Source organism: Ascaphus truei, chromosome 1, assembly GCF_040206685.1.
Source record: "Ascaphus truei isolate aAscTru1 chromosome 1, aAscTru1.hap1, whole genome shotgun sequence".
In the NCBI taxonomy this organism is placed as follows: domain Eukaryota; kingdom Metazoa; phylum Chordata; class Amphibia; order Anura; family Ascaphidae; genus Ascaphus; species Ascaphus truei.
In genome coordinates, this window is record NC_134483.1 from 542504175 (window position 1) to 542522235 (window position 18061).

Below are 18061 nucleotides of genomic sequence, written 5' to 3' on the forward strand. Positions count from 1 at the left end.
TATTGTACTCCCATTCTGTACACTGCGTGTGCCGTGTCCCAGATCTGTATACATGTGATCCCTGTATGGGTATTGTACTCCCATTCTGTACACTGCGTGTGCCGTGTCCCAGATCTGAGTACATGTGATCCCTATATGTGTATTGTACTCCCATTCTGTACACTGCGTGTGCCATGTCTCAGATCTATATACGTGTGATCCCTATATGGGTATTGTACTCCCATTCTGTACACTGCGTGTGCCATGTCCCAGATCTGTATACATGTGATCCCTATATGGGTATTGTACTCCCATTCTGTACACTGCATGTGCCGTGTCCCAGATCTGAGTACATGTGATCCCTATATGGGTATTGTACTCCCATTCTGTACACTGCGTGTGCCATGTCTCAGATCTGTATACATGTGATCCCTATATGGGTATTGTACTCCCATTCTGTACATTGCGTGTGCTGTGTCCCAGATCTGTATACATGTGATCCCTATATGGGTATTGTACTCCCATTCTGTACACTGCGTGTGCCATGTCCCAGATCTGTATACATGTGATCACTATATGGGTATTGTACTCCCATTCTGTACACTGCGTGTGCCGTGTCCCAGATCTGTATACATGTGATCCCTATATGGGTATTGTACTCCCATTCTGTACACTGCGTGTGCCATGTCTCAGATCTGTATACGTGTGATCCCTATATGGGTATTGTACTCCCATTCTGTACACTGCGTGTGCCGTGTCCCAGATCTGTATACATGTGATCCCTGTATGGGTATTGTACTCCCATTCTGTACACTGCGTGTGCCGTGTCCCAGATCTGAGTACATGTGATCCCTATATGGGTATTGTACTCCCATTCTGTACACTGCGTGTGCCGTGTCCCAGATCTGAGTGCATGTGATCCCTATATGGGTATTGTACTCCCATTCTGTACACTGCGTGTGCCGTGTCCCAGATCTGAGTACATGTGATCCCTATATGGGAATTGTACTCACATTCTGTACACTGCGTGTGCGGTGTCCCAGATCTGTATACATGTGATCCCTATATGAGTATTGTACTCCCATTCTGTACACTGCGTGTGCCATGTCTCAGATCTGTATATGTGTGATCCCTATATGGGTATTGTACTCCCATTCTGTACACTGCGTGTGCCGTGTCCCAGATCTGAGTGCATGTGATCCCTATATGGGTATTGTACTCCCATTCTGTACACTGCGTGTGCCGTGTCCCAGATCTGTATACATGTGATCCCTGTATGGGTATTGTACTCCCATTCTGTACACTGCGTGTGCCGTGTCCCAGATCTGAGTACATGTGATCACTATATGGGTATTGTACTCCCATTCTGTACACTGCGTGTGCCGTGTCCCAGATCTGAGTACATGTGATCCCTATATGGGTATTGTACTCCCATTCTGTACACTGCCGGGATCTGTGATAATGAAATGTGACCTCGGTATCCTGAGGGGATAAGGACATCCGGCACCCTCCGCTTCTATAATGCACATAGCTGTATCACCTTAACCCTGCGTTATGCAAACAGCTGTGTATAGCGGTACTGGGTATGGGTATACGCTTTTGACTCTCCAAAGTGCCTTTTCCGTACAGAATAAGGTCTTTGAAAACTTTTGAGCCCTTACAGGCCTTTTCTGCGAGATTACAATGCGTTTAAGGCCCTCGTAGAAGCAGCTGAAGGGATGGGTGAAAGCAGGGGTCCTCAAGACCACCCCCCAGCAGGTCAGTTTTCAGGATATCCCTGTTTCAGCACAGGTGGCTCAATCGGAGGCTCAGTCGAAGATTAAGCCACCTGTGCTGAAGCTGGGATATCCTGAAAACCTGACCTGTTGGTAGCTCTTGAGGACTGGAGTTGGCCGCCCCTGGGTTAAAGGTTAGCTACACAATGTGCGTTCAAATAGCTACACAATGTGCGTTCAAATATCAGACCGGAAAGTCTAACGCGGACAAATGACAGAAATTGAGATCAAATGTGCGCTGACTGAAAGCTGCTGGAATATATTTGTTTTTAGTGATGTGTGCAATTAGTTGTGTATGTGTTTTAATTGAAACGTGTTCAAACCCCCACCCCCAAAAAATAAATGCCATCAGAATGCCGTAGAAATAATGCAAGGAAAACTGGTGTGTAGACCATAAAACCTGACCTGTTGGTGGGGGGTGAGTGGAAAGGACCCAACAAGTCTGCATTGCATCCCAGGAAATACATCTCAATGTAGCTCTTAAAGCTGCAGACCAAGCAATGTCCTACATGTGTTTGTTTAATCAGTTTTCCACTATGAGAAAATACTTTTAAACATTTTTTATAAAAGACCGTTTTTAATGTATTCCAATACAACCAGCATTTTTGTTTCTATAGCAACCATTTACAATATCACACCCCCTTCCTCTTTTGAGAGGCTCTGGCACACCCCTTTTAGCCTCTCACTAGCAGTGCACCAATTGTATCTAGTGCCTGCCTGGTCACATGATCTTCCCCATAGAACTTTGCATTGTGGGTAATGTAGTGTAGCAATAACGGAATTAAATAACCCAGAGCAAAGCGATCGATTACAGGAGAACGGATCGATCTGCAGCTTAGCCAATCACTTGTCAGTGTGCAGATTGTATTTATTTATTTTAACTGCAGCTTTAAGACTCCACATCAATAACGTAATTTTAATGAAATGAATTACTTTTACTTCAGCTGTTGGTACCTTTAGCCAGTCCCTAAATAAAGGTGACGGCTTGTTGGGCACCTTGTGGGTGATGCAGGGATATTTCTAACGTAAGAGGAGGAGACGTGTGGTTGTACACAGGCTTTCCAGGCTTCACAACTAGGAGGAAGCACTTCTCCCCTTTATGTGTTATTTATATTATTTGTTGTTTATGATTGTCGCATATATTACTGCTGTGAAGCGCTATGTACATTAATAGCGCAATACAGTAAGGTACAGAAATAATTGGACACTGATACAAGTTTTTTTATTTCGGCTGTGTACCAAAATAAATTCAAGTTACAGTTTAATAATGAATATGGACTTAACGTGCAGTCTATCAGCTTTAATTTGAGGGTATTCACATCCAAATTGGAGGAAGGGTTTAGGAATTACATCTCTTTAATATGTAGCCCCCTCTTTTTCAAGGGACCAAAAGTAATTGGACAATTGACTCAAAAGCTGTTTCATGGACAGGTGTGGGCTATTCCTTCATTATTTTAGCATCAATTAAGCAGGTAAAAGGTCTGGAGTTGATTCCAGGTGTGGCATTCGCATTTGGAAGCTGTTGCTGTGAACCCACAACATGTGGTCAAAGGAGCTCTCAATGCAAGTGAAACAGGGCATCCTTAGGCTGCAAAAAAAAGAAAATCCATCAGATAGATAGCAGGAACATTAGGAGTGGCCAAATCAACAGTTTGGTACATTGTGAGAAAAAAAGAACGCACTGGTGAGCTCTGCAACACAAGGCCTGGACGTCCACGGAAGACAACGGTGGTGGATGATTGTATGATCCTTTCCATGGTAAAGAAAAACCCCTTCACAACATCCAGCCAAGTGAAGAACACTCTCCAGGAGGTAGGCATATCATTATCCAAGTATACCATAAAGAGAAGACTTCACGAGAGCAAATACAGAGGGTTCACCACAAGGTGCAAACCATTCATAAGCCTCAAGAATAGAAAGGCCAGATTAGACTTTGCCAAACAATATCTTAAAAAAGCCAGCCCAGTTCTGGAACAGCATTCTTTGGACAGGTGAAACCAAGATCAACCTGTACCAGAATGATGGTAAGAAAAAAGTATGGAGAAGGCTTGGAACGACTTATGATCCGGAGCATACCACATCATCTGTAAAACACGGTGGAGGCAGTGTGATGGCATGGGTATGCATGGCTTACAATGGCACTGGGTCACTAGTGTTTATTGATGATGTGACAGAAGACAGAAGCAGCCGGATGAATTCTGAAGTGTATAGAGATATATTGTCTGCTTAGATTCAGCCAAATTCAGCAAAGTTGATTGGACGGCGCTTCACTTTACAGATGGACAATGACCCAAAACATACGGCGAAAGCAACCCAGGAGATTTTTTTTAAGGCAAAGAAGTGGAATATTCTGCAATGGCCGAGTCAGTCACCTGATCTCAACCCGATCGAGCATGCAGAAGACAAAACGTAAGGCAGAAAGACCCATGAACAAACAACAACTGAAGACAGCTGCAGTAAAGGCCTGGAAAAGCATCACAAAGGAGGAAACCCAGCGTTTGGTGATGTCCATGTGTTCCAGACTTCAAGCAGTCATTTCCTGCAAAGGATTCTTGACAAAGTATTAAAAATTAGCATTTTATTTATGATTGTGTTAATTTGTCCAATTACATTTGAGCCCCTGAAATAAGGGGACTGTGTATGAAAATGGTTGCAATTCCTAAACGTTTCATACGATATTTTTGTTCAACCCCTTGAATTAAAGCTGAAAGTCTGCACTTCTATTGCATCTCGGTTGTTTCATTTCGAATCCATTGTGGTGGCGTCCATAGCCAAAATTATGAAAATTGTGTCGGTGTCCCAATTATTTCCGGACCTAACGGTAAATAAAGACGTACACACGAGGAACGGTCACACACTGGGTTATTAAAGCTGCAGCACAAGCTGCGTTTTTTCTCTCTCCTCTTTAATAAGCGCATCAAAACAATCCACACCATAAGTAATTAGTGCAGTTGCTGATCGATCCGGTCTCGTGTGATCGACCGGAGACGATTCGGCACAGGGATTCACTAAATGGCTGTCCGTGCAGCAGACAGGACCAAAGATGAGAGAGAAAGAAATCATTGTTTTTCTTGCATACTTGTATAAAGTTGGGTTGTTTGCATCACACGCGCCCCTCTTTCTATCTTGAGGTCACACTGGAGGATTGGATATCCTTTTATTTGGGGCAGCAACTTTTGCAAATTAACTTTCTTTTTGGACTGGACTTTTTTTTTTTTTTTTGTTAATTACTATCCACTTTTTTTGACTTGACTTTACTGTTTAGAGCAACACACTTGTATTCAAACTGTGTTGATATTTGCCATTATTGCTATAACTGTTTTTTTTTCAATGTTTGCTTTACCAAGGGTGAGGACCTTGTGGTGCATGTCACTTTAATTCCCTGTGCTCCCATTCAGATACAGTTCACATACTTGTTAGGTGAGCACACGGGGAAGGCTCCGAGAGCAGGTGTACTAACTAGCTCTAATTCAGAGCACTAATACTTGTTCTTTTTCACACTATCCACTGAATACTTGCAGCCCGCACCAGTGACGGGGTCCGAGTGCACACACATTACTTATTTGTGTTTTCAGGACCAAAGATGGGAAGATCATGTGACCAGGCAGTGACTAGATACAATTGGTGCACTGCTAGAGAGAGGGCGGGGCTCAAAAAGGGGTGTGCCAAAGCCTGTTTCAGAAGAGGAAGGGGATGTGACTTTGTAAATGGTTGCTGTAGAAACAAAAGATGCTTGTTACATTATAATACATTAAAAATGTCATTCAGAGTTGTTTGTAAAAAATGCTACAAGTATTTTCTCATAGTGCAGAACTGATTTATTAAAAAACCCCCACAGAATATTGCTGGGACTGCAGCTTTAATACCTGTCCGTTTCATGTTATTGACCTATGTCATCGCGCCATAAACTGACCCGTTCATCACCCAGCTTGTAATGCAAGAGACGCTGCGAGGGCCGAGAGAGTGTATTGGTCACCCCTTCAAGGTGCCTACAGTGCGTTCCCTTTAAATCCCTTCAATGCCGGTGGTGCGCCCTTCTGCCAGCGAATATACTGCATGGCAGCTCGAGGTATTGGAAGAAAACAAAATGTCTGTGTTTTTTTCTTCTTGCGTTAGATTCAGCTTGTGGAAGATGGCGCAGACACCACGTCCCCAGAGACTCCGGAACCGGCTGCCTCTAAGGTTCTCAAAAGAGGTACGAGGTCCTTTGCTTTAACCTGGGGAGAGCTTTCTGTTTGCAAGATGATGTATGGCGGATACGGGCCTCTTGGTCTGATTACTATAATGCAGCAGTCACTGCTTGGTTTCCAGTCGCATATCCTTATTGAAGTGAAACTTCCTTAGTGGCACCTCATTCGTGATGGGGCAAAAAAGAATTGTGGAGACAGAAATGAAACGGATGTGACGTCAGTGCTGGCAGTTGAGGCCGGGCTGTGTTCTGGCTCAGCCCGACCCCAACACTGACATCACACCCGCTCCACAAATCAGATCCGCCGGCGCCGCTCCTAATGGCCCCCCCCCCCACATCGTGACATATGCGGCGGGGATAGCCGCCGCTCCTAACGGCCGCTGCCATGCCACGCATGCGCAGTTGTGACGGCGCCGCTGATTTCCCGCCCGTTCCCCGCCCATTGATATGCTGCGCATGCCCGGTAGTCATGGCGACGCTCGAGACGCCATGACTCTCCTCACAGGGACACTGAAGTCCACACTGCTCCCCGGGGCTCTATGCAGGCACTGATCTCCTGCGGCCTCTCCTCCCGGTGCATGCCCCGACCGAGGCATAGAACTGCTCCTGCTCCGGTAACGGGGGGGGAGGAGGGGGGTGATGAGTGCGCTGCGTCCCCCACGTCCCCCACAGCACCATCAGAAGCCTCCGAGTCGGCTCCAGCTGACGATGACGCGCTTCTCCCTCTCCCCCCACCGACACTGCCTCCATCTCCTCTGTGCCGCGATCTGGTAGGAATGGGGGGGGGGGGAGGCGGACTGCTGAAAGGGTCTGGGTGCAGGGAAAGGACAAGTGTGCTGGGGGGAGGACAAGTGTGCTGGGGAGAGTCAGGAGAGAGGGGGGCAGGACACACACACACACATACATACACACTGACATATACACACATACTGACTCACATACACACACACTGACTCACATACACACACACACACACACATACACACTGACTGACACACACACACACACACATACACACTGACTGACACACACACACTGACACACACCCCCACACACTGACTGACCCCCCCCCACACACTGACTCACCCACCCACCCCCCCCCCCACACACTCACTCACCCCCCCCCCCCCACACACTCACTCACCCACCCACCCCACCCCCACACACTGACTCACCCACCCCCCCCCACACACTGACTCACCCCCCCCCCCCCCCACACACTGACTGACCCACCCCCCCCACACACTGACTGACCCACCCACCCCCCCCCCACACACTGACTGACCCACCCACCCCCCCCCACCCCCCCCCCCCACACACTGACTGACCCACCCACCCCCCCCCCCACACACTGACTCACCCACCCCCCCCACACACTGACCCACCCACCCCCCCCACACACTGACTGACCCACCCCCCCCCCCCACACACTGACTGACCCTACACTGACTGACTGACCCACCCACCCACCCCCCCCACACACTGACTGACCCTACACTGACTGACCCACCCACCCCCCCCCCACACACTGACTGACCCACCCCCCCACACTGACTGACCCCCCCCCCACTGACTGACCCACCCCCCCCACACACTGACTGACCCACCCCCCCCCCACACTGACTGACCCACCCCCCCCACACACTGACTGACCCACCCCCCCCACACACTGACTGACCCACCCCCCCCCCCCCCCCCCACACTGACTGACCCACCCCCCCCCACACACTGACTGACCCACCCCCCCCCACACACTGACCCACCCACACCCCCCCCCACACACACTGACTGACCCACCCACAACACCCCCCCACACACTGACTAACCCACCCACACCCCCCCCCCCACACTGACTGACCCCCCACACCCCCCCCCACACACACACTGACTGACCCACCCACACCCCCCCCCCCCCCACACTGACTGACCCACACCCCCCCACTGACTGACTGACCCACCCACACCTCCCCGCACACTGACTGACTGACCCACCCACACCTCCCCGCACACTGACTGACTGACCCACCCACACCTCCCCGCACACTGACTGACTGACCCACCCACACCTCCCCGCACACTGACTGACTGACCCACCCACACCTCCCCGCACACTGACTGACTGACCCACCCACACCTCCCCGCACACTGACTGACTGACCCACCCACACCTCCCCGCACACTGACTGACTGACCCACCCACACCTCCCCGCACACTGACTGACTGACCCACCCACACCTCCCCGCACACTGACTGACTGACCCACCCACACCTCCCCGCACACTGACTGACTGACCCACCCACACCTCCCCGCACACTGACTGACTGACCCACCCACACCTCCCCGCACACTGACTGACTGACCCACCCACACCTCCCCGCACACTGACTGACTGACCCACCCACACCTCCCCGCACACTGACTGACTGACCCACCCACACCTCCCCGCACACTGACTGACTGACCCACCCACACCTCCCCGCACACTGACTGACTGACCCACCCACACCTCCCCGCACACTGACTGACTGACCCACCCACACCTCCCCGCACACTGACTGACTGACCCACCCACACCTCCCCGCACACTGACTGACTGACCCACCCACACCTCCCCGCACACTGACTGACTGACCCACCCACACCTCCCCGCACACTGACTGACTGACCCACCCACACCTCCCCGCACACTGACTGACTGACCCACCCACACCTCCCCGCACACTGACTGACTGACCCACCCCTCCCCGCACACTGACTGACACACACACTGACTTACACATACACACACATACACACATACACACACACTGACTGACACACACACACACACACACACTGACTGACACACACTGACTGACTGACTGACATACACACACACACACACACTGACTGACTGACATACACACACACTGACACACATACACACAAGGAATTCACACTTAGTGCAAATAGCTAATACAGGGGATGTGTGCCGAGCACGCGCATTATAAGTCAAATTTATTTGCGTTTTGTAACTGAAATTGTATTTTGATTTTTAATTAAAACATCACCAACACAAATACAATTTCTGTGACAAAAGTCAAAGAAGTTTCACTTACTATGCGCGTGCACAGCACACACAGCTTTTTAATCGGGCTGGTAGGATCCCTTATCCATAACCCTTTCAGGCTTTCTGCAGAGGCACTTCTTCCTAGGACCAAAGCAAGCCAACGTCTGACATGTTTAATGTGTCAATATACTGACGCCAAGTAGAAGTATTTCAATATACAGCTGAACCCCATTATAGTGTGGTGCTTGGGGTCCAAAGAATGTGATTGCGCTATGTGCGGATTGCGTTGCGCGTTTATAAAAATAATTTGGCGGCGAACATTGCACCCCTCGGGGGTTCCGCGGCCGCTGGAGGGGGAGAGCGGATTCGCGTTGTGACGGATCGCGCTATAATGGAGTTTAGCTGTAATTGTTACTTTTGATGCCCTTATAGCAGGGGTGGCCAACTCCAGTCCTCAAGGGCTACCAACAGGTTGGAGGTTCAGGATATCCCTGCTTCAGCACTGGTGACTCGCTCAGTCCCAGCTTCAGCACAGATTGCTCAATCAGTCTTAGCTTCAGCACAGGTGACTCACACTGAGCCATCTGTGCTGAAGCCGGGACTATCGGTCTCGGCTTCAGCACAGGTGGCTAAATCAGTGGCTTAGTCTTGGCTTAGAAACTCTGTCCTGTTGGTAGCCCTTGAGGGCTGGAGTTGGCCACTCCTGCCCTATTGTAAGGAAATGTTGTGGCGAGTTATTTCTATCTTTACCCAATGTCTTTAGTTTAGAGATTGTGTTATCGCTGGAGTGTTAGAATGACACGGGCCCCCAGAAAATAGAAACATTATGTGATCATGTTATTTTAAGGAGAGTGAATGTTTCTAATGAAGCTAGTTCCATAGATACGTGTAAATAAAATGCTTTAGTACAGCCACAATTACTGCATCAAAGTATTGTAGCCACTTAAGGCACCTTGTTGGCTTTATAACATGGCTTCTGGTTCTGAAGCATTTTCTATATAAAACAGGACACGTAAGTCTCCCGTTTGTGAGTTTATGGGGGAGGAAAATTAACATCCAGTGGTAATCTTTGGGATTTCCCTGCCAAATCTATACTGTAACCCCCAAAGTACCCCCCTATAAAAGGGATGTATTTACTAATGGTCACGGGAAGAATAGACCATTAGTGCAGGCACTGGGTGTCCTCAGTGCTCTGTATTGGAGGCCTCCAGTAAGGGTTTTGGGATCTCCAGATATCTAATTGTTGTTGTGGCTATTCCGTTCTCTAGTATATAAATCCATTATCGCAGTTATTGTGCATTATAACGGCCCATATTCTGGTAACTGTTCTGTTATTTACTGGAATAACACAAATCTTTTCTTCTTGCAGAGGTAGCGGAGACTCCCAAAAGCAGTAAATTGGTGAGTGCTGACGACGTCCATGCAAAGTATTTTTGGTTCAGTGCAATGTTTGGGCGTAGGTGCAGGTCCGCAAAATGGTGCTAATCTTCAGCACGCCTTTACTCCCATTGATATGATTTGGTATGAAGGCGAGTAAAGGCCTTTTGTGGATGTGAGCCATAGTTGGTGTAATTCTACATTCGTCCAATGGGTGCACGTATTGAGGTGTTAGTATTAATGAATTGGTGATGTGTGCGGAGACAACATGATGATTACAGGGGAGCTGTGCAAGTCGTCAACATTCAGATAACCCACTGTACAAGGCTCAATCTGCAGCTCATTGTGAAGGGACGTAAGCGGTGCATTGCAGAGCAGGGACGTAAGCGGTGCATTGCAGAGCAGGGACGTAAGCGGTGCATTGCAGAGAAGGGACGTAAGCGGTGCATTGCAGAGACGGGACGTAAGCGGTGCATTGCAGAGACGGGACGTAAGCGGTGTATTGCAGAGAAGGAACGTAAGCGGTGTATTGCAGAGAAGGAACGTAAGCGGTGCATTGCAGAGCAGGGACGTAAGCGGTGTATTGCAGAGAAGGAACGTAAGCGGTGTATTGCAGAGAAGGAACGTAAGCGGTGCATTGCAGAGACGGGACGTAAGCGGTGCATTGCAGAGACGGGACGTAAGCGGTGCATTGCAGAGACGGGACGTAAGCGGTGTATTGCAGAGAAGGAACGTAAGCGGTGCATTGCAGAGACGGGACGTAAGCGGTGTATTGCAGAGCAGGGACGTAAGCGGTGCATTGCAGAGCAGGGACGTAAGCGGTGCATTGCAGAGCAGGGACGTAAGCGGTGCATTGCAGAGCAGGGACGTAAGCGGTGCATTGCAGAGGCGGGACGTAAGCGGTGCATTGCAGAGGCGGGACGTAAGCGGTGCATTGCAGAGGCGGGACGTAAGCGGTGCATTGCAGAGGCGGGACGTAAGCGGTGCATTGCAGAGCAGGGACGTAAGCGGTGCATTGCAGAGGCGGGACGTAAGCGGTGCATTGCAGAGACGGGACGTAAGCGGTGCATTGCAGAGACGGGACGTAAGCGGTGCATTGCAGAGAAGGGACGTAAGCGGTGCATTGCAGAGCAGGGACGTAAGCCGTGCATGGCAGAGAAGGGACGTAAGCGGTGCATTGCAGAGAAGGGACGTAAGCGGTGCATTGCAGAGAAGGGACGTAAGCGGTGCATTGCAGAGCAGGGGGCGTAAGCGGTGCATTGCAGAGAAGGGACGTAAGCGGTGCATTGCAGAGAAGGGACGTAAGCGGTGCATTGCAGAGAAGGGACGTAAGCGGTGCATTGCAGAGCAGGGACGTAAGCGGTGCATTGCAGAGCAGGGACGTAAGCGGTGCATTGCAGAGACGGGACGTAAGCGGTGCATTGCAGAGACGGGACGTAAGCGGTGCATTGCAGAGACGGGACGTAAGCGGTGCATTGCAGAGCAGGGACGTAAGCGATGCATTGCAGAGCAGGGACGTAAGCGGTGCATTGCAGAGCAGGGACGTAAGCGGTGCATTGCAGAGAAGGGGCGTAAGCCGTGCATTGCAGAGACTGGACGTAAGCGGTGCATTTCAGAGAAGGGACGTAAGCGGTGCATTGCAGAGACGGGACGTAAGCCGTGCATTGCAGAGACGGGGCGTAAGCGGTGCATTGCAGAGAAGAGGCGTAAGCGGTGCATTGCAGAGAAGGGACGTAAGCGGTGCATTGCAGAGAAGGGACGTAAGCGGTGCATTGCAGAGCAGGGACGTAAGCGGTGCATTGCAGAGACGGGACGTAAGCGGTGCATTGCAGAGACGGGACGTAAGCGGTGCATTGCAGAGACGGGACGTAAGCGGTGCATTGCAGAGACGGGACGTAAGCGGTGCATTGCAGAGACGGGACGTAAGCGGTGCATTGCAGAGACGGGGCGTAAGCGGTGCATTGCAGAGAAGGGACGTAAGCGGTGCATTGCAGAGCAGGGATGTAAGCGGTGCATTGCAGAGACGGGGCGTAAGCGGTGCATTGCAGAGCAGGGACGTAAGCGGTGCATTGCAGAGCAGGGACGTAAGCGGTGCATTGCAGAGCAGGGACGTAAGCGGTGCATTGCAGAGCAGGGACGTAAGCGGTGCATTGCAGAGCAGGGACGTAAGCGGTGCATTGCAGAGCAGGGACGTAAGCGGTGCATTGCAGAGCAGGGACGTAAGCGGTGCATTGCAGAGCAGGGACGTAAGCGGTGCATTGCAGAGCAGGGACGTAAGCGGTGCATTGCAGAGCAGGGACGTAAGCGGTGCATTGCAGAGCAGGGACGTAAGCGGTGCATTGCAGAGCAGGGACGTAAGCGGTGCATTGCAGAGCAGGGACGTAAGCGGTGCATTGCAGAGCAGGGACGTAAGCGGTGCATTGCAGAGCAGGGACGTAAGCGGTGCATTGCAGAGACGGGATGTAAGCGGTGCATTGCAGAGCAGGGACGTAAGCGGTGCATTGCAGAGACGGGATGTAAGCGGTGCATTGCAGAGCAGGGACGTAAGCGGTGCATTGCAGAGCAGGGACGTAAGCGGTGCATTGCAGAGCAGGGACGTAAGCGGTGCATTGCAGAGACGGGATGTAAGCGGTGCATTGCAGAGCAGGGACGTAAGCGGTGCATTGCAGAGACGGGACGTAAGCGGTGCATTGCAGAGACGGGACGTAAGCGGTGCATTGCAGAGAAGGGACGTAAGCGGTGCATTGCAGAGAAGGGACGTAAGCGGTGCATTGCAGAGAAGGGACGTAAGCGGTGCATTGCAGAGCAGGGACGTAAGCGGTGCATTGCAGAGACGGGACTTAAGCGGTGCATTGCAGAGACGGGACGTAAGCGGTGCATTGCAGAGAAGGGACGTAAGCGGTGCATTGCAGAACAGGGGCGTAAGCGGTGCATTGCTGAGAAGGGGCGTAAGCGGTGCATTGCAGAGCAGGGACGTAAGCGGTGCATTGCAGAGCAGGGACGTAAGCGGTGCATTGCAGAGAAGGGACGTAAGCGGTGCATTGCAGAGCAGGGACGTAAGCGGTGCATTGCAGAGCAGGGACGTAAGCGGTGCATTGCAGAGCAGGGGCGTAAGCGGTGCATTGCAGAGAAGGGACGTAAGCGGTGCATTGCAGAGCAGGGACGTAAGCGGTGCATTGCAGAGAAGGGGCGTAAGCGGTGCATTGCAGAGGCGGGGCGTAAGCGGTGCATTGCAGAGAAGGGGCGTAAGCGGTGCATTGCAGAGACGGGACGTAAGCGGTGCATTGCAGAGAAGGGACGTAAGCGGTGCATTGCAGAACAGGGGCGTAAGCGGTGCATTGCAGAGAAGGGACGTAAGCGGTGGATTGCAGAGAAGGGACGTAAGCGGTGCATTGCAGAGCAGGGACGTAAGCGGTGCATTGCAGAGACGGGACGTAAGCGGTGCATTGCAGAGCAGGGACGTAAGCGGTGCATTGCAGAGCAGGGACGTAAGCGGTGCATTGCAGAGCAGGGACGTAAGCGGTGCATTGCAGAGCAGGGACGTAAGCGGTGCATTGCAGAGCAGGGACGTAAGCGGTGCATTGCAGAGCAGGGACGTAAGCGGTGCATTGCAGAGCAGGGACGTAAGCGGTGCATTGCAGAGCAGGGACGTAAGCGGTGCATTGCAGAGCAGGGACGTAAGCGGTGCATTGCAGAGCAGGGACGTAAGCGGTGCATTGCAGAGCAGGGACGTAAGCGGTGCATTGCAGAGAAGGGACGTAAGCGGTGCATTGCAGAGCAGGGACGTAAGCGGTGCATTGCAGAGACGGGACTTAAGCGGTGCATTGCAGAGACGGGACGTAAGCGGTGCATTGCAGAGAAGGGACGTAAGCGGTGCATTGCAGAACAGGGGCGTAAGCGGTGCATTGCTGAGAAGGGGCGTAAGCGGTGCATTGCAGAGCAGGGACGTAAGCGGTGCATTGCAGAGCAGGGACGTAAGCGGTGCATTGCAGAGAAGGGACGTAAGCGGTGCATTGCAGAGCAGGGACGTAAGCGGTGCATTGCAGAGCAGGGACGTAAGCGGTGCATTGCAGAGCAGGGGCGTAAGCGGTGCATTGCAGAGAAGGGACGTAAGCGGTGCATTGCAGAGCAGGGACGTAAGCGGTGCATTGCAGAGAAGGGGCGTAAGCGGTGCATTGCAGAGGCGGGGCGTAAGCGGTGCATTGCAGAGAAGGGGCGTAAGCGGTGCATTGCAGAGACGGGACGTAAGCGGTGCATTGCAGAGAAGGGACGTAAGCGGTGCATTGCAGAACAGGGGCGTAAGCGGTGCATTGCAGAGAAGGGACGTAAGCGGTGGATTGCAGAGAAGGGACGTAAGCGGTGCATTGCAGAGCAGGGACGTAAGCGGTGCATTGCAGAGACGGGACTTAAGCGGTGCATTGCAGAGACGGGACGTAAGCGGTGCATTGCAGAGCAGGGACGTAAGCGGTGCATTGCAGAGCAGGGACGTAAGCGGTGCATTGCAGAGCAGGGACATAAGCGGTGCATTGCAGAGCAGGGACGTAAGCGGTGCATTGCAGAGACGGGGCGTAAGCGGTGCATTGCAGAGAAGGGACGTAAGGTGGGGGGGGGGGGTGCGAAAGCAAGGGGGAACAAGCAGGTGGGCGCAGCTGAAAAAGTTTGCGCTCCCGTGCTCTGTCTGATCACAGGATAGTGGGGGAGCACCTCATCGGTGCCACTGACCAATAGGAGAGTACCCCCCTCCCTAAATTCCTTCAACATTGCACATTACTGTGTGCTTTATTTTAAATATACCCATTAAAACATTGATTTTACTTAATACCACTTTACTACCACTAGGAGGCGTGCACCGCTTTTGGGATCTCTTCACCCCTTGTGCCCTCTGGTACAACTACCCATTATCCTAGGATATTATAGGGGTCACTAGTGTCAGCCCTAGTAATGTCAGCAGGGCACACGAGTGGGGAGAAGGGACAGCCTGCCTTTAGTAACCCTGTGCTCTGCACTAGGCCAAAAATACTGGCTATGCTGTGCCGAGATATATATATATATATACTGTGTGTCCCTTAGTAGTATTAGTACTAGGGCAGATTGGGGGAGGGGGGGGGGGTAGCCTGCAGCCTGCAGCAACAGAACTAGAACCCCATGAACTATTTGACCCATACAACTTGAATGAAACCTCCCAGTAGTCTGCGTTGCCAAAGTAAGCGCTCAGAGACGTTAGCAGGAACATTTCCCGTGCTCGGTGCTTGGGATATGAAAGGATGGCCTCACGTCGCTGGTGTACCATGTGAGTGGCTGCTAAAAAAAAGCCTTGTTTAGCATATCAATATGTGATGTGTCCCTCCCACAACCTCTCCGTCTACTAAATTATCCGTCGGAGCCGCGCGCACGGCTCTGAGCACGCAAATACGTAACCAGCGTTGGCGTCCTACTCCTTTATTGCAGCAGGTACCTATGAAAGGCATTGAGAGCTGAGTCGATGTTTGGGAGCATCTTCTAATCCCTAATCATAAGACACTGTATATTCATTCTGTTCATCTGTATACATACACTCACTTTGAGGTTTTTTACTTTTTATCCAGGGGTATTACTTCTCATGGATATGCCCCCATGTCATAGTGAGGAGCCTATTTCCCACTGTCCCCCGCCTGTGCGTGGAATCATTGAGAAAGCCCGTTAGATTTGTAGCGCTCATAAGTGCGTTTAGGTTTAGCGTAGGCATTTCCTGCATTAGCGGTTTACATAGGAGCTGCCATTAACGCTGCATCACCATGTGCATATTCCTGTATATTTGCACTTTTGGAGACGGTTCACTATATGTTTTTAGTGTTTTTTTTATAGTCGGGCTGTCTGTCTAAATAAAGTTCATACTCTTGCACTCGCCATGGTGTGCCCCAGTTTGGCGTTTCGGTAGGTCCTGTTCTATGGGACCTACAGTTTCCTCTTTTGGTTTATATAGGGTCACCAACAGGTCAGGGTTTCAGGATATCCCTGTTTCAGCACAAGTGGCTCAATCAGTGGCTCAGTCTTTAACGGAGCCACTGATTGAGCCACCTGTGCTGAAGCAGGGGTATCCCTAATACCCGGCCCTGTTGGCTCTTCAGGACTGGAGTTGGCCACCCCTGCGTCTTAATGTAGTGATGTTACCCTTGTAAGTTTCCCCAGGACCCAACCGGATTTATTTTTCCATTATGTATGTAAAAATGACCGTGTTACAGATCCAACAAGTCTAGTCCGAATTCAGGGTTGCTTTGTGTAGATAAATGGTTAATGTGTCCTAGCTTAGGTGATCCTGTATACATTTATACCGACACACGGATACGGTAACATTGATTTGCCATGCCACAATATATCCCATACCGGCAAACCGTTAATCTGATCTTCTCAAGGTTGCCGACCGTGAATTTGAGTGCAGAGAGAGTTTCAGTTCTGCGTCCCTTAGAATAATGCCACAATATCACCTGCCTGGCGTCCATACAGGCACGGCGAGTGTTGTACACAACGATGCCACTAGAGGGACCTCTTTCATGCTATAAACTGCTGCTGCTGAAATCTCGAGCAGAGACAATAACTTGTCATTATAAAGCTACAGTTCCAAATGTCTGTCCCAATGCTCAGCGGCTGCTCTAAACATGTACTTTATTTAAAGAAAGCACTGTATTTATAGGTGCTGTGCAAAACAGGACACTCTCGCTCTCTCTTTTCTCTCTCTCTTTTCTCTCTTTTCTCTCTCTCTTCTCTCTCTCTCTTTTCTCTCTCTCTCTTTTCTCTCTCTCTCTTTTCTCTCTCTCTCTCTCTCCCTCTCTCTCTCTTCTCTCTCTTCTCTCTCTTCTCTCTCTTCTCTCTCTTCTCTCTCTTCTCTCTCTTCTCTCTCTTCTCTCTCTCTGCTACATGCTCGCGGTACCACCAGACTGTAACTCCGGGTCTTCCCACAGTGATGGATGGTGTACACCGTGATGGATGGTGTACACCGTGATGGATGGTGTACACCGTGATGGATGGTGTACACCGTGATGGATGGTGTACACCGTGATGGATGGTGTACACCGTGATGGATGGTGTACACCGTGATGGATGGTGTACACCGTGATGGATGGTGTACACCGTGATGGATGGTGTACACCGTGATGGATGGTGTACACCGTGATGGATGGTGTACACCGTGATGGATGGTGTACACCGTGATGGATGGTGTACACCGTGATGGATGGTGTACACCGTGATGGATGGTGTACACCGTGATGGATGGTGTACACTGTGATGTATTGGGCAGGACGGTTTTCCCACAGGGAAAGGTCGTATATTACTTTAAAGGTTCCTCCCTTCTCCCCAAACTGTTCTGTTCCTCCCCGGTTTCCTGTACAGTAACATACAGTTGTGCCTTTCGTTTATTATCTGAAACTTTCACCTTTATACCGCAGTGTCTAACCTGTCTAACCTTTCTAACCTGTCTAACCTTTCTAACCTTTGCCCTCTCTTCATGCAGCGTGGAGTGAAACCCAAGAAGGTGGTGCCTATTTCTTATTCTACCCATTACTTGTCACCGAACCCCCATCATCCTCACCATGAGCATGAGACCTTCATCGCCCCGCTCCCAAAACCCATTGTCTTTGTGCTCGTCGTACCCCCTCTGCATGCCCGCCCATTGCATGCCCACTTCCCAGGCACTGCCAGCTCAGCACTCGGA

General features: G+C 50.9%; 1 protein-coding gene across 8 annotated transcripts in view; it reads left to right on the forward strand.

Moving 5' to 3' along the window:
- DCTN1 (dynactin subunit 1) overlaps positions 1–18061 on the forward strand; it is a 272607-nt gene that overhangs the window by 59575 nt on the left and 194971 nt on the right. For 6 of the 8 annotated variants that reach the window (XM_075573554.1, XM_075573564.1, XM_075573579.1 and 3 more), the window contains exons 3-5: positions 5871–5949; positions 10364–10395; positions 17861–17881. In XM_075573554.1, coding sequence (XP_075429669.1) covers positions 5871–5949; positions 10364–10395; positions 17861–17881 — 132 coding nt within the window. The remainder of the gene's footprint in view (positions 1–5870; positions 5950–10363; positions 10396–17860; positions 17882–18061) is intronic. The other 2 variants (XM_075573570.1, XM_075573601.1) reach the window with 1 other exon arrangement.